Source organism: Gavialis gangeticus, unplaced genomic scaffold, assembly GCF_001723915.1.
Source record: "Gavialis gangeticus isolate Ggan-Ray unplaced genomic scaffold, GavGan_comp1, whole genome shotgun sequence".
NCBI lineage: Eukaryota > Metazoa > Chordata > Crocodylia > Gavialidae > Gavialis > Gavialis gangeticus.
The window spans coordinates 12,245,298-12,267,966 of record NW_017729001.1 but is presented as its reverse complement, the minus strand read 5'-3'; the positions used below and the strand labels follow the sequence as shown (position 1 = coordinate 12,267,966).

The 22,669-nt window shown below is 45.7% G+C and overlaps 1 protein-coding gene across 10 annotated transcripts in view; it reads right to left on the bottom strand.

The window, feature by feature from the left end:
• Nucleotides 1-277: 277 nt before the first annotated feature.
• The window catches only part of DEPDC5 (DEP domain containing 5), a 106,249-nt gene continuing 83,857 nt past the window's right edge, over nucleotides 278-22,669 (bottom strand). For 4 of the 10 annotated variants that reach the window (XM_019506840.1, XM_019506844.1, XM_019506841.1 and 1 more), the window contains exons 33-44: nucleotides 20,382-20,490; nucleotides 17,739-17,801; nucleotides 15,933-16,072; nucleotides 15,098-15,175; nucleotides 14,387-14,519; nucleotides 12,976-13,084; nucleotides 10,599-10,823; nucleotides 6,794-6,963; nucleotides 5,531-5,702; nucleotides 4,140-4,200; nucleotides 2,291-2,373; nucleotides 278-1,033 (exon numbers count right to left, since the gene is read on the bottom strand). In XM_019506840.1, the coding sequence (XP_019362385.1) occupies nucleotides 741-1,033; nucleotides 2,291-2,373; nucleotides 4,140-4,200; nucleotides 5,531-5,702; nucleotides 6,794-6,963; nucleotides 10,599-10,823; nucleotides 12,976-13,084; nucleotides 14,387-14,519; nucleotides 15,098-15,175; nucleotides 15,933-16,072; nucleotides 17,739-17,801; nucleotides 20,382-20,490 (1,636 nt within the window). In that variant the 3' untranslated portion in view covers nucleotides 278-740. The remainder of the gene's footprint in view (nucleotides 1,034-2,290; nucleotides 2,374-4,139; nucleotides 4,201-5,530; nucleotides 5,703-6,793; nucleotides 6,964-10,598; nucleotides 10,824-12,975; nucleotides 13,085-14,386; nucleotides 14,520-15,097; nucleotides 15,176-15,932; nucleotides 16,073-17,738; nucleotides 17,802-20,381; nucleotides 20,491-22,669) is intronic. The other 6 variants (XM_019506847.1, XM_019506848.1, XM_019506850.1 and 3 more) reach the window with 3 other exon arrangements.

The following is a 22,669-nucleotide window of genomic DNA, read 5'->3' as shown; positions in this document are numbered from 1 at the left end:
AATCACTAGCTCCTTGCTCTTAGAGCAACAAGGTACCTTTCTCAGGCTTCAGAGCTTAGGACAGCAAATCCTGGAAGTCTGAAGGACACAGCGCCCGATTCAGGGCAAACTGGACATAACCATGACCTGTGCAGAGGCAAGGCTGGTCATAAGAGACACATTCCTTCGGGCAAGGATCCCTCATGTCTGCTTCTGTAGACCCTGGGCTTCGGGCAGAGCATTTCACTTTTGACTTTCTGCATTTTCATTTAATATATTTACATGTATAAACACAGAGCATAAGCGTACTGTACATTTTATCTTACATATGCACACAACTATGTTCACACCAAAGAGGACAAGGGCAGGGTTTTGCCAGGAATACCGCAGACTTACAGTCCCTAATCATTTTCACAGAGCAAACGTGGATCACAACCCTTCCCTGTGACGCTTGCTTCAAATGACCGGTGCTCCCATAGTGTTTGCCTCTGCTCCATTTAGCTGGAGTTTTGTGAAGCAGGAGCTGCACCTACTTGAAGCAAGAGGGACTCTCTCCAGCTGATGAATATTGAAGAGACAAGATCCCAACTTACTCTCCCAAGAGCCCAATCATCTGTTGAATATCAACAGCAAATACTAGTCAGGCCCCTCTGGGTTTCAGCATTACTTCATCCTAATAGAAGCGCTTTCCGGCTTCTCTGCATCTAGCTCTTTACCACTTGACCAAGCCATTACTTTTCTCTTACGGGCACACTCTGGTCTCAGGGTGCACTAGCATGCATCTTATCTAGACAGTCTGTCCAGAACTGGACAAGCCGGTTGTCTTTGTTCCAACAGAAGTCCGTGAAGTCCTTCAGCAACCGATCAGCGAACTTCTCATCCCCAGTGGCGCTGGACCTCCATGTTTTGGTCAGCATGCTATTGTAGGCCCAGTTGTATCCTACGCGCTCCTCACAGAACATGTTCTGGTTGGCTGAGCTGGTGGAGTTGCGCCGCCGTCGCTGCTGCCCAGAGAATTTCCGCTTGGAGTAAGGCAGCTGCAGAAACACGGTCCCTGTGGGAAACAGGCAGGGGTTTAAATCTGTGACCTGGCCCAGGTAAAGGAGAACTTTGCTTTGCCCAGACACCTGCAAGGACAAGTTCTCCCTAGAGGCTCTTTATTCCCTGGGGGGGAAACAACTTCCATATTTTGAGAGCAGAGCCTTTTGCATTGGGAGTGAGGGAAGAAAAGTTGTTGTTTCTGTCTCATTCTTTCTAACTTCAGAGCAATCTCCAACTAAGGGCCATCAGTAACTCAGCTTTCCTGCTGCCTCCCTGCCCAAGCCTCAGCAAAACTCCCAATAGCATTAAGTTATTCCACTGTGATATAACTTTTTTTTTTAAATTTGTATCCAAGGCTAAATTAGTCCAAACTAAATCCATACCCGAGTCCAGAACCATAAGTGGCCCTACTACCGGCAAACATCCTCCACCCACACCTGGGGCTTCAGATGTTTCCAAATCCTTTGGCAAGCACCCTACTTGCAGGCTGAAGCCCGGACGCTTGGAGTTCAGATGCCCCTGAGTTTTGCTGGCCCTTAGCCATAAGGGCCTCAGAGCAAACTAGGGAGGAGACTCCCATTTCCACAAACTGGGCTTAAAGCTGCTGCACCTCGGCAGATACTGAACCACGCCAGAAGAGCAGTTCTCTTGCGGTGCAGTTCAGGAAAACTGCCTTCATGGATACAGGTAGATGGTATGTCGCCTGCCAGGTTAAGAAGCCACAATGCTTGTCCTGAGTCTTCAAGAGGCCAAGAAACGATGCATGAAGCTTAATTAAATAGCACCAATACATCATCACAATTAGTGAAGGTCAGTAGGGAGTGTGTGTGGACTCCTAAATTTTTCAGTTAGGGTGTCCCCATCAGTGTGTGGAGGGAGGGGAGAGGAAGGAGGAGGAAGAAGAGAATTTTTCCCTGAAGTTGTGATCTTTGAGATGAGACTACCTGCTCAAGGTACGCTCAGAACTTTGGTTTATTTTTCAGCGTCTCCTGGATATAAAAGTTTCAGGAACTACTTAAAAGTTTCCTGTTCAACCTCATGTTTTTCACTAGTGACAAAAATTACTGAAGTCCTGTGCTTATCTGAGGTTATTATTTGTCTCTCCACTGTCTTGTGTACGCTTGCCCTAGCTGAGACAGCTTTTTTATAGCTGATTGGTAACATTATGAAGATCAGTGCCACTGATTGAGAACACAAACTAGGAGAGCAAAATGGTTCCCTTGCCTGTCTATAATCTCCATGACCTCACTGCCTGCCAAGTATTACTTACCCGTGACATGGATGTATTGGGGCTTGTTCTCAGCTGGGAAGTTGAATGCAGAGGCTGAGTATTTATCCTGCACAAATCCAAATCTGAGGAAACAAGCATTAAGGAGTGAAGTTACAAGCATAGGGGAAGAGTGCATACGAGGGAAAAGAAGGCAGAAGGAGAACTATGCCCCCATAGTTACTCCACTGAAAGAAGGAACTTCCCAATGCTCACTTACACCACCACTAAACATCACTGAAAGCAAGTGGGCAGAAAGTGAAAAACCACATCTGACCTTGAGCGCTGGGTGCAGGTTTTGGAACACAAAGTTGGTGCATGGAACAGGGGAACCAATGGACCAGTTTAGGGTGCTACCCAGTAGTCTGTGTTAAAAGGCCCCCATTGTACATACCAGAGGTTGACAATGTTTTTGGACAGAGTGCCAAAAACACCTGCAACCTCAACTTGTAAGATGTTGGCATGCCAGGCACAGACAACTGGGGAGCTACAAGGGGCCGATCCTTGTTGTGACAGTACAGCCCCGGCCCCCTCCCCAAGGTGCAAGTGCCAAGCAAAATGCCTTTACGTGCCACACTCTGGCACATGTGCCAGGGGTTGCCTACCCCTTGTATACATATTAGGAGAGACTACAGAACAGAGAATTTCCTAAGGCTGTTTCAAGCCTTAAGGATTGCTTGTACAGACTGGACAGTACTGCACAGGAACCTTCCAGCCACCCTGCCAGGACTGCTCTACGAATGCTCATCCCTCTACAGCAGTAGTTCTCAACCAGACTGCCACAGCACCCTGAAGTACTGAGACCTCCTTGAGGGGTGCCACAACAGCCAGGTAAAACTGCCACATGCACAGGGCTTTAACACTCGTATGCACTCCTCCTCCATTTGCGCTCTCTAATAACCCTAAAGCAGACAGGAGAGTTGGTTTGTGTTGCAAACCTTCCATCCTCAACACCCCCATTCAGCACCCTCCCAGAAACAGAGAAGCACAGGACAGTTCCACCTGCCTGCGTGCCTTTGTTTCCAGGAGATGCCATGCAGGGTCAGATTAGGAAGGGCTGCTTGCATAAGCCCACTGTCTTGCTGCTTTAGGGTTATCAGAGAACCTCCATACAGAAGGACAGGCATGTGCTGCAGCCCTTCCCAGTCCAGCTATGCAGCAGGTGCCTGGGACAGCTTCACCTGGAGGCAGCAGTACCTGGCTGAAAAGCACTGAAGTAAGTTGAGGCAACATCAACAATGGCTCTCAACTGGTGATGCCGCCACATTGAAAAGAAGAGTTGTGGAGGGGCGCCCTGACCCTAGAAAGGTTGAGAACACTGCTCTACACATTTTAGTCTGATGAAAACGTTCTCATGTTAGACAGATCCAAAATCCAGATTCTGCACAATGAAAAAGAGCCCAAGAGCAGCATTGTGAAACATACTGGCAGCCAAGGACTGTACAGAGGGTAGATAAATCCTTCTCACACAAAGGAGAGTTCAGAAGAATTCCAGGAGTTCCTTCTCAACTTGTTCCCAGCCTCCTCTCTAGGTCTCATATCCCTGTCACTGTCATTATCAATCACTCGTCACATCCAGATCAGGTGAAGCATTCCTCCCACATCTCAAGCCAAACATACTTCATCCAAATGTACTTCATCTACACTGCCTCCCACACACAAACATCAGAAGACATTCTAATTAACCAAGTATCTTTCTCAGAGGACTTAATGGAAGCAGATGGCACATAGCCAGGGTCTCAGCCTTGACAGTACTGCCTGAAAGCTCCAGTATCCATCTGTACAACCACACTCTCACCATCACCCTATCTGAGGATGGATTTAACTCTTACTCACCTTGCTCTGAACATACCTGTATGCAATTGCCTCCTGGAGTAGATGCATGCGATCCCAGTAAGTTTCAGGTTCAAAACCTGAAATGAGAATCAGGCAAAAGTTACCTAGAACCATTTAGTTTTTACTAAGCCATGAGGGCTCCTGTGTACTTCCCCTATCCCTTTAAGTCTCCTCCTATAATCTGTTTTTGCTTCCAGCAATTTCACTCAATGCCCAACAGACTATTAATGAGGCATTTTTAAAGATACCACTAATTAATCCATCTATCAACTCTTAGATTGGGTTTTGGAAACACTGAGGAATAGGGAAGGAACACACGTGGTGTGAAGGAGGGTGCTGTGGTTTTTATAGTCCCTGTGACCATCAGAGTACAAGCTTACATGCTTGTGATGCCCATTCTGGGTACACTTACAACTTTAATTTTTTTTGGCTGGGTTGCAGAGTGGGGTGCATCTAAGGTCAACCACCCCCTCTCTGAGAATCTGTTAACCCCAAATACAAAATATACATTAATTAAGGGAAGGAAAGTCAAGGCAAAAATGATTATGACCATCAGTGAACGCCTCAGCCCTGAAAACAACCTATGCAGAGAGTCAATGGAGCTACCCATGCCCTATAGCACTCAGAAGACTTATCACCCATTCGACCTGTACAGCCAGACTCTGGGGAGAGTGTTAATGAAAACAATAGAATTGTCTTTTTTTTAAATTGTAAATCAGTGTCCCTTTTCAGGTCGTCTGTCTGCACCATCTGTACTAAGCACCTCTGTGCTGGGAATGACTGGGCTCTGATCTCTGAGGACGCCTCCCAACTGAGGCTTATTGCAATAGTGTCGTTGGGAAGGGAGAGGTCATGCTGCACAAAAAAGAACTGACTGCAGTTTCTAGCCCTTAATCTCATGTGCAAACTCTCTTATCCTGAGGTAACCATGGCAACAAAAAAGAGGATGCCAATCATGAAAGTCTACCCAGTGTAACTTCAGAGAAGGGGAGATATGAACAGGTGCAGGATACAAATGCAGGATGGCTAACAAGTGAGACAGGAACTGTAGCCAGAATGGGCTTTGGTAGTTTTACAAAATGACATAATTAGCAACTTGATACAGTTTTTCTGGGGGCATCTAGTACAGCAACACAGGAGAATGAGCAGCACACAACCCTCCCTGTCAATGCACTTCTTGGTGACAAGCCAGTGCAATGGCACTACTTACTGCCCGTGTTACAGAGCTTTCCTCCATGTGCTAAAGGGGCTGTGCTCTTGACAGTGGAAGTGAGGAAATGCAATAGCTGGCATCTTATCCAGCCAGTGGGAGAATGGCAGGTGGATTTCCTTTATGCCAGCTGTGCAGTTCAGTGAGAGCTGTATCTGTAGGAAGTTACCCAAGAGAAGCAGAGGAACACTTCTTACCGTCAAACAGATGTTCACTGCCCTCCTTTAGCAAGCAGCTAACATTAAGTGGGATGAACAGCTGTGCTCGGAGTGGGTCTCCATACAGGTAACTGGGCAATGCAAATGGACCCTCTAGGACTGGAACCAGCAAGAAGCCACAGGATGTGGCTTTCCGATGCCAACCCTGAACCTGAAAGGGTTTCAGCAATAGACACATGAAGAAGAGTACTTATGTGCAGAGGAGCAAGTTGTCTCGCCAAGAATAAATCAGCTGTGCTCAGCCATCAGGGGCTTTGCTTGCCTTGCATCCTGAGCATGCAATCATCTTCGTAAGCAAAGCAGCACAAGATTGCAGAATTTAAATGTCTTGCATTCAAAGTCTTGTCTAATTCTATCCTAACCAGGCAACTAGTTGAATTAAAGACAACACACCCCAAATATGCTTGCCTCTTGTATAATTTCTGGACCAACATGGCCACAACATCACTCTAACATTAACATAAATCAGAAAGTGTTTTAAATGGGACATTCTCCAGAAACTGATCCAGCTCACTTATTCTGAATGGCTAAACACTGCTGCTTAACTGGAGAGATATGAACAAAACTTTCAGTGGAGGGGGACATATTTGACTAGTGCTAATAGGCCACATGTTAAACAGCTTAGAATTTATAAGTGCCAGCCTTCACATAGAAGCTGCCACATTAAAAATGTAAAGAAAAAATTAAACAAATATAGAGATATTTTTCTTGCATTTTTTAGTCCTAGCACTGAACAGACTTGTGGCTGGACTGGGACAACAGGCAGCCTGCATATAAATCTCCATAAAAAATATTTAACTTATTTCCACTTTAAAAATCCAAGACACAAGGGTTGAGATTTACTCCTGTGCAGAGAACCAGCATGAGGCCTATGTGCTACTCCAACTGGACTTACATGAAGCACAGGTCTTGTGAATGGGTACACAAGGTAAATTTAACCCCTCAGAAGCAGGAGACTGCTACTTCTCAAGTAGAATGATTCACACTCAACACACACACACATGCAATTACACCTAGAAGTGACAGAGCTCCTCACAGAAGCACACATACGCTATAATAAAAGTACTGAGCAAAACTGCCCATCAAAATAAATGCCAATATCACTTCACAGCATCTTCTACTAGCATACGCACTTCCCATTAGCTTCATATTTATTGTTTTACCCTGCTCCACCAAGTAGGGGACATGCATGTCAAGGCAACCCGACAACTCTTTGGCCATCCAGGCCACAAGAGCCCTTACCATCTCAAAAAGGACTGCTGCTGTCACTGCCATCCAATGTAATTTGATCTCGAAGGCAGCATTCAAGGAGAAATTGCCATGGTAATAACAGCTGCACCACTCCAAGCGGTCAGTGCGGTTATTCACATCGACATCCAGTGTCACTGTGCGTTGTTCAGGCACTGTAGCAGCTACACAGGTGGGAGTCAGTAGGAGGGTTAAAAATACATGTATCCAGAAGAGAAGGAAAGGAAAAAAGTCAGACTATGAGCGTTCTGGCATGGGTTGGTTTCCCCTTTTGCACTTCCTTGTCAACACAACACAGGCTGGTCTAGATAACGAGAACAAACGGAAGAAAAAATTTCCACCCACCTGAGGGCTTCTTCCCTCCTGAAACATTATCAACAGTTAAGTGACATCTAAACTGAGGCAAAAGGCCACACTCTGACCTAGAGCATGAGTCAGTCCCAGGACCTACTCATTGAAAATGGACCTAAGCCACAATTTAGCAGTACCAGACAAAGAACACTACAATGTGGGAAAAAGGAGAAGGCAGAAATCTAAAATACACCCAGTAATGCACTCCAAATCAATTCTAATGCTGTTCAGATGTCTCTGTAGAAGGTCACAACAGTACATGGTTTCAGATCAGGAGAGAAGTATTTCATGGTTTACAAAAGCAAAAATAAATCAGGAATTAAATGCATCTCCCCAACCCCAAAAAGCCACCTGGCATTATTGCACAGTTAAAGCTGCACATCTTTCCATTGTTAAAAAGGCAAGAAAATCTAAAAGTTCAGGTCCCTGCAGCAATGTTCTCTCTTGATTATTGCACTGACAGCGTTTTCTATCCTGTTATTAGCACTGTAGTAGTGCTTAGAGATCCCCAATCAAAATTAATGACTCCTTGTTTGAGGCACTCCACTAGCACACTGCAAATACCAATCCTTGCCTCAAACAGATTTCAGTCTAAATAGATTGGGAGGGGAAACAAAGATGGAATGGAAAGGACTTTGTCTAAGGTCACACAACAGATTGATGGCGAAGCCAGGAATAGTACTCAGGTCTCTTGACTCCCAGGTCCAGTGTCCTGCCCCATAATTACACTGCTGCTTCTTGCATTTCTGATTACATGGAGTTTAATACACCTCCATACTGTTAAATGCTAAACATAAAATGCTGAAGATGTACATTAGGGCCATAATACTACTGCAGGAACCCTCACTTTAGCATTTCCCGATCTGTGCATTTTGAACTGTGGTGCATTAATCATTCTGTGGTTTTCTTAGAGGGAAGGTGCAGTGCATGCATCTAACTTCAGCATCCCAATGGACCCAACTGAGGTTTGAAGTCTGTCTCCAAAATAGACAAAGAATTCCCACCTTTGCTTCTACTATAATTTGGCTGGAGATGGTTCTCCGTGATGCTGGATTACTGTGCTACTGCTATTACTATAGCTTGACAAAAGAACATGACAGAAATGCTAATAAAAACAGGCGTTTGGGACCAACTTGGAGAACATCACTCAGATGCTCTTTTGTAAACAAGACTCTTTATATGCACTTGCCTGATTTTCAGAGAACTCACCTGGTTCCCAATTGTGTCTTGTATCACTGATTATTTAACTAATGACATTATGAACACCGGAGAGGAGCAGACAGGTTATTCTCCAACCATGGACTACACTATGTACATGGCTACAAGTGCTAGTGCATGCATTGCTATAAATCAAAAGGAACATGATTAGGTACATCACAGATTGGATTTCCATAGGGAAGGGAAAGGGAATGATCACTGGGCAAGTCACAGGGAAGTGGACAAGGATATGGATTTGGGGGTACATAGAGCTTGTTCCAGAGCTCCCAACACTTGCATGCTGTTTTCACATCACAGGCTGACACTTAGGGAAGGTGGGGGAAGGGGGAAGAAATCAAAAACACAGCCAACCAAAGGCAAGAGGGGAACCAATGAAGTCACGTGGACCGGATGTCATCTGGTTTAGTAAAGCTTCCTGCCTCAGGATATGCTGGTGACATTTTTGGAATGTTTAAAATGAGGAACAGCACAGAAGTGGCACAGAACCTTCCTCCTCTCTGAAAAGAAATGCCATACTGTTTTCTGCAAGAAAATTCCATCATCCTTTTGAACAAACCATAATGGACAACATGACTGAGTTGCTTGTCAATCAAGGAAAACCAAGCTGGTTAAGGAATAATTATCCCCATTTTACAGGGGGGGAAAACAGATGCAGAGGAAGAAAATGATTTATCAAGACTACACAGCGAGATGGTGACAGAGGCCAGGCCATGCCCTGGGGGCCTCACATTGCCTTCATGGCAGCCTGAGCTCAGGTTAATTTAACCCAACAGTTATGGTTAAAAGGCTGGGTGCAGGCCAAAATAATAGCTTTAATCACATGGTAAAGATGGGGAGACAGAAAGAAAAAAAACTGCTGCCCATCTTGGCTAGACACACATTAAATGAATCTTTCAGTTTACAGCCTTCCCCCGATCTCCCCTTTTTTAGTTTCTTGTGCTGTTCCTCTTCAAACAAGGCTTTCAGAGATGCACAAATCACCATACCTTTAGGTTTAAAAGATGCAGCTACAACATAAGACAACAGCTTATTGCTTCTTGTCAGAGATGTCAAATATGTAACAAAACACCACTGCAGATTTTCTTTGTTATTCTTAATTGATAACGGAGTTTCAGATGCATCTTATAAGCCTGAAGTTACAGTCCAAAAGCAAGGATTCCTCTGGCATGTTTTACAGGGGAGATACAGAATATGGCAGGAGCAAGTGACTCAAGCTGGCCTGGAAATAAATGAGAAGACAACAAAGCACACAGAAAGACATACAGCCGATGCATTTCACTGGCTGGTAGTGGCAGAAAAGGCACAGTTTGGTTTTCCTGGCACTCCAATAAGAAGTGCAAGGAGGTTTTGAGAAAGATATGCAACGTCATCCCCTTAACTACATGTCCTGAGGTTCTCTATTCAAAACCTGGCTCTTTCACTGGTGGGAACTTTTGCAAGCTGTGAGGGAACAGATAATCAAATAGAAGCAAGTTAACAGGGAACTAGGGTCTATCACAAAGCAGATGACTCATGGTAACTTTCACACAAACGTTGAAAAGTGAAAGCTAAATATGGACAACTGAACCTGAATGAAATAGAGCTAGTTCAGCTTTCACTTAACAGAGGGTAGTGGCTGGCATATGAATACTGTAGCTCCCCCACATCCACCATGCCAAAGCAAGTCCCTGCCCCGTACCATGTCAATTCACTTTAGTTTCCTTATTAGTTCATACCAGAGCCCAGAGGCTCTCTCTGGTTATTAAAATGGCAGCCTCGACTAGTATTAGTAATATTCCCAACTGGTACATCACATACGTCCCATGTTACCAAGACGGGTAACAGCAGGACTCTTGCCAATGAGCGCAGTTGTTCAGGGACATTAGACCTGTTAAGTGGAGATCTCCTGCTGTTATTGTCATCACTTTGTGCATAGCAAGAACTAAAGAGACCTCGATTCAACAAGGAGACAGGAGGTCCGTATCACCTCTTCCTCCAGCTCTGGGGGATGGTGGAAATATTTCATGTTTTTATTGCCTTCAGATAAGAACAAGCACAGATTGTCCCTCACAGCCAGTGAAACACAGCCTGGAGACATGAGAACAAGACCATCTGCATGACACACGTAAGGCCAGTATGAGATGAGACTTTGCTACTGGTCCACGTGAGATCATACCCTTGGGTTGGCCATTCTCCCCCTTCAAACTATCCCCTTGTACTTCCCCAGATGTCACCTGTGTTGTGCATCTACCTAATAGTGCAGCTGCCTGGCTCCGTCCTCCGAAACTGCGGCTAAAGGAACTGTGCCTACTTGCATAGGAGGCTGGACGGCTGGGAAGCCAAGGTAGGAGGAATGCTGGGATTTCTGAGTGCAAGAGTTCTTCTGCCACAAATGCCACCTCAAACCATTTCCTCTGGAAGGCAGAGAAGTCATCCATTGCTGCTGTGTGCCACATGGGAGGCTGCTGCATACCTACTGGATGAAGGCAAAAGGGAAGGACTAAACAGCCAGGAACAAGGTCCTCTTGACACACAGTTACCATTACCTTCTGGCATTTCTATAGCTTAGACCAGGGGCAGGCAATTATTTTGGCTGGAGGGCAGCTTAACAAGTTTTGGCAAGCTGTCAAGGGCCGCAAGGGTAGCCACACCCCTTGACAGGTACCCCGCCCCCTGGTCGCCATCTTGGAACCAGAAGTCCTGCCCCCTAACCCCTGACCTTTGCCACCAGAAGTCCCTCCCCTTACCCCTGGATGTACTCATTCTGGTCAGGGGGTTCCCCATCTTGGCACCCAAAAAACCCCTAAATTAAAAATCACGCACCATATGTTAATTTGAATTCAAAAAATATTTTTGTCCTGGTTGTGTTTGCATAGTGTACATAGAGGTGATTGCATAATAGCTTAAAATGAAGTCTTACTTGTGTACATTGTAGTGGGGTATGGAGGGGTGTGGGGGGGCTGTGGGGGTGTGTGTGTGGGGTTATATGTATGTGGAGGAGGGTGTGGGTGTGTGTTTGAATGTGTGTGGGGTTTGTTGGGGGAGGTGGGTGGCTGTGGGTGTGTGTGTGGGCATGGGGTTTGTCGGGGACTGAATGCGTGTGTTGAGGGGATTGTGGCATGTGCGGAGAAGGAGGGTGGCTTGGGTGTATGAGGAGGGGTGGGGTGTGTATAGGGGATGTGGGTGCGTGTATGGCGATGCAAGGGGGGGGGATACATGTGGTACACCACCTACAAAGAGCCCCCTGCCCCCAACACACGCCCCCCTCCCTCATTGTGCACAGCCCCTGCTACCACCGGCAGCAGCAGGCAGCAAGGCCTCAGTGCTTGTGGCCCATGGCAGGCGGAGACCCCCAGAGGTGCGTGGTCCCGGTGAGCCCCACGACTGCATGTGGCCGGGACACAGGCAAGAAGGGAAGACAGAGCCAGCCTGGTGCCATAGAGCCCTTGCCAGCCTGGGCTCCACATTCCTGCCTCCCCACCCTGGGCACCAGCACAGGCCCTGTGCTTCTGCCCGTCCACTGCCACTTCCTCACCATGCTGCCTGCCGCTGCTGCCCTTCCCCTGCCGCTTCTCCTTTTTCCCACCTGCCGCCACCACTCCCCTGCTCCCACTCGCTGCTCTGGCAGCTCGCAGTTCCCAGCTGCATAGCCAGGACTGCAGGATGCAGCAGGAGCCAGCTCAGCCCCTCCGGTACCCAGCTGGCTCCTGCTGCCACTGGCCCTGGCCCCGGGTCCCCATGCTCTTGCCCACCCGCTCACTGCTGCTTGCCCCCAACCCTCTCCCCATCACCACTGCTTTCCCTGCACCTGCTGCTCCAACACCTTGCGGTTCACAGCTGTATGGTCAGGCGTGCAGGATGTAGCAGGAGCCAGACCCACCCAGCCAGGCCTCCACAGTTCTCGGCTGGCTCCTTCTGCGTCCTGCAGTCCAGGCCACGCAGTCAGAAACCCCCCGCCCATTCTTATCCGAGTTTCCACTCTCAGATGGAGGGAGGTGGGGAATAGCCCCATGGCTGCCAGGCCAGACGCCTCTGCTAGGCAGAAACTTCTGGCTGGGGACTTTGGGTGGGGCAGGGCTAGGCAGGCCTTGGTGCTGCCGCCAGCTCCTCCTGGGTCTTCCTGCTGCTGGCGCCTTCCCATCTTCGACAGGCAGCCACAGGCAGATAATAAGTCATTTTCTAAATTTTTAGGGGCCCCGCAGGCCGGGCAGAATCGCCTGGCAGGCCGAATCCAGGCCACGGGCCGTATTTTACCTGCTCCTGGCCTAGACTGAGAGAACACAAAGATCTCACACCTGTTCTTTGATCAAACCTAACTATCCGCCAGCAATTGAAGGAGAAGCTTTTCAAAAGAGGGAGGACAGAAGCATCAGATTACATCTGTCCCTAAAATTCACTTTTTTTTTTTTATTCAGTGTATGAGGTCTAGGGATCTCTCTTTGGAATCCCCTAGAAATTAACCCACAATGATCTTCATTTATGGCTACTCCTCACAACTCTTTCAACTTCCTTCCAAGGATGCACTTCTGCTGCAACACCTACAACATAACTGGCAATGCTAAGTGTCTGTGCCAACAGCAATGGGACAAACTATTGCTTTTAGTTCTGTAGGAACATGAGAATCTGACCTCTGTCTGGGTCCTTATCAACGACAATCTTGTAAAAATAAAACCCATAGATGAAGGTGCGCAAGGCCTCTCCAGAAGCATGGACAATCAACTGCTCATCCAGCATTTTCTAAGAAGTCAAACACAAAAGAAAACATACTTTTTCAACAGTGTGAAGGGGGCTCAGAGAGGAATAAGACATTAGAAAAATGGATCTTCCCTTGCAGAGATTCAATGTACATGTCACCTGGCCTGCAAATATGGGAGATGCAACATGACATTTTGCATGTTTAGCAGACTAGTGGTGAATAAGAATCCACCCAAATCTTTACCTCCTAGATGAAATGCCCTTTTGTCATTTTAGTTCCCTCCCTTTCCTGTCCAGATTAGTATTCCTCTGCTGTACTTCAGTTGAAGTTTAAGAATGCTGCCCTCTTATTTAGATGCCTTTCTTACACATGGGTTTTAAGAAAGCTGCAATAGCTAGGATGTGGTTTCAGAAATCAGAAGTGTTAAGATCCTCTCTGCTTGCTGCTCTGGAATCAAAGGAAGGGAAGAGAATTCTAGAGCATTTCTAAGCCTCAAAGACTACCCCTACCACATTCATACATTCATAGATGTTAGGGGCTGGAAGGGACCTTACAAGATCATCAGGTCCAGTCCCCCTGCACTTGGGCAGGACAGACTGCTGGGGTCAGATAACCCCAACAAGGTGGGCGTCAAGCCACTTTTTGAAGATTGCCAGGGTGGATAACTCTACCACCTCTCGGGGAGCCTGTTCCAAACCCTTGGCACTTAACTTGTAAAGAAGTTTTTCCTTATGTACAGCGTGAAGCAATTTTCTATCAGTTTGTGCCCATTATTTCTCGTCTTCCCCTTGGTAGAGAAAAGGCCACTGCACAACTTACGTATGCATATATCTTACAATCATCATTTTCACCACACACCTGTAGTATCAAAAGTAGTTGGTGCAACAAAATGCAATCCTATCACAGTGACCTACACTTTTAATTAAATCAGAGCTTGTGGTCCCCATGAGCCAGGGCACAGTATAACTTTTAACCTGTCCCATTAGCAAGGAAAATAATGCAACCTCTGCTGCATGTTGGCAAGCTGTTCAGTAACAGAATATCCAGAATTAAGTCTGCAGGAAAATATTTTACCTAGCTTGTATCAAAGGGCAATTGGATGAGTTGCAAATTGAATGCTAATGTAGCCGCAGCCTCTATTGCAAGCTAACGCTCTGCATTGTGAGGGAGTACAGAATTCTGCTGATAGAAGGTCATGTTCCCCCTGCTACTATTACTACACAATGCTAGACAAGAGCGGGAATAGAGAGAAATTTACACTGCAGCTTCCCCAAGGTTTATGCCTTCCCCAGTGAATAGGATATTTCTGGCACTGCCTCTGCTCCTTTGGTCAGTCCACTTACCTGCATGATATCAATAGCCATTGCCTGAGTCTGCACTCCTTCCACATTGTTCACAAGCCAATGGACGACTTCAGCACTGATGAAGGAGTATGGGGAGAGGCCTTTCTGTTCAGACAGCAGCTGTATCCCTGTACTGGAGCCCAAAGAGGGAAACAAAGAAGTTTAAAAAAGCAGAAGCTTAACTTTTACACAGGGGAGTATTCCTAGGTTACTCCCTCAAACTACTTCAGTAAGGCTGGGACCATAGTAATTGAAATCTACACAGTCATTTGTACCCTGATTTCTAGGCACAACTGCTGGGAGAGGCTGGAAATGAATACCACAAAGACTGCTAAAGAAAAGCCATTCTAGCATGGACAGAGGCAACCTGAGCAGGGTGCAGGGCCCAGGACAAATCAGCCCATGCAGGGCCCCACCCCCTCTCTGATCCCACAGGCCCTGGACGTGAAGAAGCTGCTGTGGTGTTCGCCGGGGGGTGGGGGGCAGTAGCAAGCGACTGGACACAGCCACCGCTTCACCCAGCTCCGCGCTGCTGCTGCTCTGTCTGGCTCCATGGGGCCCCCCCAAAGCATGGGGCCCAAGGTGGTCGCCCCGATTCATCCCCCCCAGGGACAGCCCTGACGGTGGACTATAACTGCTATATTGAGCATTCATCCTTTACTCCTAAGGTCTTTCCCCAAAGCCCCAGTCCAGTTTTGATTCAGAACTTACGTGGGATGCTTCATGGCTTCAAGAATTTCAATCAGAGTGGATGAAGAAGTTAGTGAGTTCACAGAACACTGCTGGGAGCTGAAAAGTAATGTAATGAAAGTGTGTTTTATAACCGAAGTAGTTGCTAAAACAGAATTGCTGCCCCTTCTCTTCCCAATAATGGCTGTTCCCTCTCTATCCCTGTCAGTCATATAAAGAAGCATATGTTAAGGCCTTGGGCTAATTCTTTTCTAAGCTATAAGCATATTCCTGAGCCAGCTGTATTCATACTGCACAAATCTTTTCGATATGCTGAAGTGCAGGTGGAACGGAGAGCATGCATTTTTAAAGCTGGCATGTTTTTGACTTGCATAATAAACAAACCTGAGAAACAGGTGCAAACAATTTATTTTTAACACTGCTTCCCCGCACAGTAGGATGCCATCAACCCACTTTTATCCTATGGTACCATTTTTTTCCTGCAAGGAGAAAAGACACTGATTTCCATGTTTATTCAAACCACAGCTTCCTCGCAGTGTTCTGCTAATGGATCTCAAAGATTCACTGTGGAAGGATGAGACTCTTTTAGGGAAAGGGGAAGACAGGGCTCCAGGTCTATTCAGGCTTGGAGAACAAAGACTGGGGCTGTTTTTAGGATGATTATCCAAAGAGAGCATTCTGCATCTGAAAGTCCTGGAACAAGGTCTGCATGTGACAAGCACCTTGCAGGGCTGACAATCGTAGTACAACAAATCACGTATGCTGTCTGATGCTGTTTGTGCTAAATAGCCCCATCTTACCAGAAAGCAGACTGCAGTGAACAAACATCACTGCAGAACTGCTGTGCTTTTCTCACCTGTTCTCGGCTGAACCAGTTGTAGCATATCCTTGGTCTCCTATACTCTGGGAACTTCCTAGGGCCTGGGCGCTGCCCCTCTCAGCTGATTGGCCTGTGCTGCCATCTAAGGTAGCAGGAGCTGTTTGATCTACAGACACCTGCAGAGAACATGACATAACATTGTTACACAATTCACACCACAGTCCTTCTTGCATATCTGCTAGTCCTCTCAACAGCCCCGTACCTCATGTTCCTTTCACTGATGAGCAATACTTCAGACAACCATGCACACATGCAAAAGGCAAATCTAGTCCTGTTTGGGGCACCACCACTGACAACTCCAGAATGAGTTATAGTATCCCGAATTGGCCCAGATCAGCATCACTGAAAGAACTGTTGGTCAGGTAATGGTACTTGTCACATCCTGGTATTTTCAAATTCAAAAGCATTGAGATTTACAAGGAAGTGCCACCACACAGACACATGGCTGACAGAAGAGAAACACTAGTCACTAAAAGGAAGTGGGAAATGATTAGGGAACAAAACCCAAAAAAGCACAAGTAAACCCCTCCTCCACCTCTTACTCCAAGACTGGAGTACATGAATTCACCGCAGGGAGTTCAGGTTTCTTAATATGAAGAGACCTCTCTCTCTCAAAACCATCTTCCTTTGATTTCTTAAGGTAGTATCAAGGGACTGATTGGCAGTCGCCCACAGCTACGTCACTGAGCAAGACTACAGAACGCTTTCCTCCCACGAGAACACTTGTACTATTCCATGGCACACTGAATAGTTAGCAAAAATTAACAAAAAACCTTTTCAGAAAGAAGAGGAATGCTGAAAGATTCAGCAAAAGACAGGCTGTAATTACCATCTGTCATTAACATGTATGGCTTAGGAAATGCACATTATGTAAAAGCTACATTACAGAAGTGTGAGGGAGGCATGTGAAATAGCAGAGACAAACTGAAATAGGTATAAAATTAGGGCTGATTTGCCTTTGTGATTCCAAGGTACAGGCCTGTCTGAAGGCACACAGCTGGCCAAGGCAGGCAGCCTGAAGGAGGAGGACAACTAGACTACGGGGCCCTGTTATCCTATGTCACATTTCTCACTCCCACCAACTAAGTTCTCACATACTACAAACGGTGTTCTTTCTCCACAGCCAGAAAGTGGCAGATGCTCCATATTGAAGCTACAGCCAAATCCTACCCCTCCCTAGAGCTGGTTTGGGCTAGCACACGCCAAGAATACACTATCCTATAACCAACCTTAGGTGGGGGTACCAAGGAGCATATAAACTACATCTGCCATTACTACCTGAGAGGATAAAGGTAAATTATACAATGTTTCCAGCCCTCGGTCACTTAAGAAGCCTAAGGTCACACCTCAATCTCCACAGCATCAGTTAAGACGACAGATTCTGCAGGAGAAACTTGGCTGAGAATTAGATAAATATGGGCCATTGCTACCTTGATTTAATGAGAGGTGGTAAAAAACAGGAACTTATTGAAAATATGATTGATTTCAGTATTTGGCAAGAGGCTTGCTAAGAAAAACAATGCAGGGTACAACAATATCTAAAACACAATATAAGTATAGATAGTTGTGAAAAGAAACCAGTGCATTCACCACCAATCAATCTTTTTTATATTGATTACTCTCCTTTTACTGTAGTGAATCACTAACAGTACTGTCCTCACTGGAAATCAATGAGTATAACTGGGAGCTAGCCCATGCTTAACACCCCCAGATTTAAGTTCAAGGGCACAATATTGTGCAAGTCCACATACCAGCAATGGTAAGAGCCAATGCCAAACTGACCTGTGGATAGAAGGCTGAAGCTGTGCGTGGGCTGCGAACAAACTCCATAAAGAAGGCCCCATCCTGAAGGCATCAGGAGAAGTAGGAGCAGTGGTGGCAGCAGCGACAGGAACAAGGATTGGAAGAAAAGCAAAAGAAAGCATTGTGCCAGTGCGCAATCACCACAGGGAGGAAGGCATCAGAGGAGTTAGGAACCCAAACGAACCCAGAAAAGCAGGCATATCAGAATGCAGAGCATCAGTTCTTTCTGTCTCTCTCTCTCCTTAGCAGACATGTCCCAGGTACTCATTACAGAGCATCACAGTATGATTAGGGGCCAGCTTAGAGCACAGCCTTTCCTTGCAGGGAGAAACATTCAAGATTACAAGTGTACTGGTTTTCATTTCATGGAACTGCAAAGGCTGTGAAATGATTCATAACCTCCAGAACAGCAGGATGCAATGGCAACTTTAAGAAATCATCCTGGTTCTCTCTCATTAGTCACTCAAATGACAAAAGGGAGTGGCGAGAAACTCCTTTCAGGATGTATTCTCTTCTCAGCTGCAAATTCTATTATGGTATGAGGGATAGAGAAAAATTCACTGTGGACATGTTATGTCACCAATTTCAAAACACAAACAATTAAAAAGACCCTCCCCATTCTGCATTCCCCTCCTACTCATATGCGGTACCAATGTCTCCCTGCTACTATTCAAGGATTTGTGGCAAGTCCTGCCATATATGATGGGGTAATGGATTTCACTAGATTCTCTCTCTCCCTCTCTCGTTTTGATAGGCTTCTTTAGGCAAAACCATCTATTGGTTTGCAGTCACTAAGCTGAGGATATATACGCAGAAGACTTATGTTTCCAGAGACTCCATGCTGTGATTACATATCTGACGGCCTAGAGGGTCCGGCAGCCTACAAAGGCCAAAGCTAGAGCAAGAAACTTTACAAATAGCTGTGTTTGCCCAATTAGGCTGTGTACCCAGTTAGCTTCTCATCTTAAACTGTTTGTGGCAGTATGTGAACTGCCTACCAACTTGATTGGTCAGGTGCTCTGAAGCCAGGAAAAAGTATGGGGCCATTAATGCAGTCCTGCCTCAGAATGCACCAAACTCCAGAGCTGAATGGCCTCTTGACAGATGATCTTGCTCTGCATGACATAACACACAGCCGTAGTAGTGTCAGTCAGCATGTGGGTTGTGGATTTCCAGAGTAGCAATAGGGATATCTTACATGCCAAGTGAAGGACTGAGCCCTAGGTCATTTGTGATGCATAAGCCTGTGTGTCCTAGTAGGCTAAGGTCTATTCTACCCAAAGATTCAGTGAGTTTGATGTTGGTTAATGAGGTTCAACAGCATCTGGAATCTTCCATTTAAATATAAGCCATTACCTTGGAAACACTTACAAATAAAACCTTTTTAAAAGTACTCATTACTGAAGTGTCCAAGCTCTGCCAAAAGCAGATATGCTCATTTAGATTCTACATTAAAGCTGCCCTTTGGACCAAGTTTTAACCTAGTTTTTCAGTTATAGCCAATAGCATTTGTGTAGAGAACAAGATATACTCTGCAGTCTGTAACAAAATGTGGTACCAGTTCAGTAAACAGAATATGCTGACAGAGAGCCAAGTTTTTCCTTCTTCCATATGTTGTGCATGGTGCCTCCCCCTTGCCCTTCGTGAAATCCTCAGCAGTGTTACTGGTGCTAAAAGTGTGGGTTTTAACTGAGGAAGAGCAATGTATGGAAGTATAGGCTACTGGGCAGTTCAGCTATGAGTTCTTAAAGCAAAAATTAGGGTCCAAAGGTCTTCAGACGAACTTAACTCTCTTCATTTATAGAAAGTCCCATCCCTTCCCCCTTTTTCAGTAGAGAAAGAATCTACAAGTTCCCAATGCAAATAGAGGTTTCTTTGCAATAAGAGCAGAGTTCTTGAACTACCATATCTACATGAATATAAGATGAGGTGTCATCCTCCAATAAGCTTGGGGTAAAAAGTCCTTAGTTTTATATTTGCTGGGGGGGGGGCAGGACAGGCAGCTGTTGCAGCTCTGACTCTGGCCCTGAGCCCAGGTCAGGGTCAGAGTCAGACCAACAGCAGCCTCCTGCTACCCCTCTGCCCCACTTCCCCTCTGCAGTTTTAGAGTACCACCAGCACACTCTTAACAGTTGGTCCTGAGACACCATAGAGACTCTTCTTAAGCTGTTGGCTGCACCTTCAGATTTGAACCGACACTGGAGTCGCACATTACCTGTGCCTTGGTTCCTGCCACTTTGCTTGAGCCCCTACAGGAAAATAGGTTGTTTCCTAACTTGAAACCAGAACCTGACTAAAATAAAAATCAAGACCACTACCTGCAGGGGAATAAGGGTAACTCGCAAGTAAGAGTGTACTGAGAAGCAGGCACACAGAGCTGGGATTCTTCCTTGTTGCAACAGCCAATAGAGCCAAATGGAGATGTTTGGGCCTCTGCATCTCTTTATGCATTTAGATGAGGGGGTATAAGGACATCTCGGGTGAAGCGCAGCCGCAACACACAGATGGCTTAAAAAAACATGACATCACAGGTCTGAGGAAATTGATTTGAAAAGCTTTTCCCTTATTTGAGAGATTTTCTTCTGGAATTAGCAACAAAGGACAGGATGAGAGAGAGTTTACCTTGCGAGGGCTGTCCATGTAGGTGGGTGTGATGGCAATGCTCCCACTCTCAGTAGGTTGTGCAGAGCTCTTCCCAGCAAGCATTGCTGCTTGCTGCTCCCCCAATGTCCTAAAATAAAGGTGAGGAAAACCATAAAGCTTTTTTTCACAACATCCTGGCTAGACTGGCTAAAGACTGTTCTGGGAGGAAGAGAAGGGTGCTTTCCCCCACAACATGTAAAATAGCAGGGACCCCTTAATTTATTACCAGCTTTCTTCTACACGCATAGTACTGCCACCTAATGAATATGTTCATGGATTTCCTTTGGTACACTTAGCACCAACAGCCCTGGAAATAAGTTTTTGCTCTCAAGGCTACATATAGTACCAGCAGTCTTAACATTTACTCAGCATCTTCTCTAAGGTCCTGCTAGTAATACAACTACTTAGCCTCAATGTTTAGCCTTTGCACAAAGACACTTTTAGGTAAAGGCTGCACACGCTCTTAGCTCACGCAGAGCACTTTCCACATGGATTCGCAGAAACAGAGTGGCACTATAGTTCACAGAACCATCTCAACACTAGGCAGGCTTTACCAGCTTAGCAATTGCTGGGATGATATACAAGTGCAGCTCTTGAAACGGGAATGCCCTTACAATGGGCAAGGCTGCACCTTATGCTATTAGAGTACAGACATCCCCATGAGCAAAAACAAGCTAACCAGTAAAACAGATAAAATGTTTTCAGAAAGCATTGATATAATGTGTCTGTACTACAGTCTTCACCTGACAATGACTCTGGGCAGAAGTGAAGGCTTTTCACATCGTTGGCCATTACAGCTATCGTGGGAGAAGCATCTAAGGGTAAACATAGCCTAAAACATGACTGCTCTGCCTTATGAGGGGAGCTAAAAGACATTTTCACTCTAATAAGCATCAGAAAGAGTTCTGATTTTAAGAAAAAAAAAATTGCACTTGAATCTACACAGATCACTTAACTATTTCTGATCAATCTGTAATATGAGCTTTCAGTCAGAAACAAACGTTCAGATACAGAAGGAAGGAACACTTATTTCAAGTGAAATGAACTACAGTGTACAAAGCAAGCACAATATAAGACCACAGACAGCTAAGGCCTTGTCCATACTGAGGTTTTACCTACGAAAGCAAATGCATTAGTGAGACTCCCTTGCGCACACATGACTGACAACAGTGCAGGTCACTTCGGTTCCCAATTAAGACAAGCCACCCTAAGGTAAATTCCATCAGACCAGCATAAGCGGTGTCTAATAAACCAGAGCATTAGTACTGGTGCAGCTATGCTGCTAGTGGTAGCTGAAAACTCACCATAAACATGGCTTTTTCATCAGAGGAGGAAACACTATGGCTGTTCCAACAGAGATTGGAGGCATCACCTGCATAAAGGCTTGAATCAATTCTCTCCCTAATGTGTGGGAACTTGCATGAAAGCATGTGTATGTGTAACTCTGATTAGCATGAGTGGGAGTTAACAAAGGAATTAGAATGTCCATGACAATGGGAATTGCTCAGAAATCCACCCACAGCACCAACAGCGGAACAGACTGCGGTGTCATCATAACGTACAAACTGGGACCATATCTGCGATTTCCTGTTTAGTCTCCTTTCCCCAAAGGTTATATTTCTGACTTAAAATAACTTTCCTGCTACCACCTTCTCTGAAGTGTTTCAGTTCACAATGAACCTTTTGAATATTCAAGTATCTTTAAGCAGGAGGTTCAACAAATACATCAATGGGGCATCTAAGGTCTTGGTTTTAATCTACAAAGGTCCCCATATTTTAGCACCTGATTAGCTTAGAGACTGCCCCTCTCATGCGGCACTCCAATGAGCTACTTTACTGGAGAAGCTATGGCTGTCAGTCCCTAGCTGGACAATTTGAACACACAATAAAAGTGTCATCAGTAAAAGGTTTGCAAATAGCCTAGTCTGAATTGTTGTATTATGGAGCAAAATGACTGGGGGTGATGCTGGCTCTTTTGATATTTTATATGCATTCACATACACATGGTGTTTAATATCCTCAGAACAGTGAAAAAAAGAGAACAGCAATGTTACATCCATGAAACAAATCTGAACACCATTCACTGGAATGAAAGTGCACTTGAGACTTGATGTTCAATACCACTCATGTATTGTTAGACTAAAATATTTCGGTTTGTATAAGCCACTTTGCACACTGTAGCAGGGCATTAAGGTGCCTGCTACTGGTAGAGCTGGGATAACTATCCAGGTGCCGGTTGCTAGGGCAACCAGAGGGAGCTAGGGGCC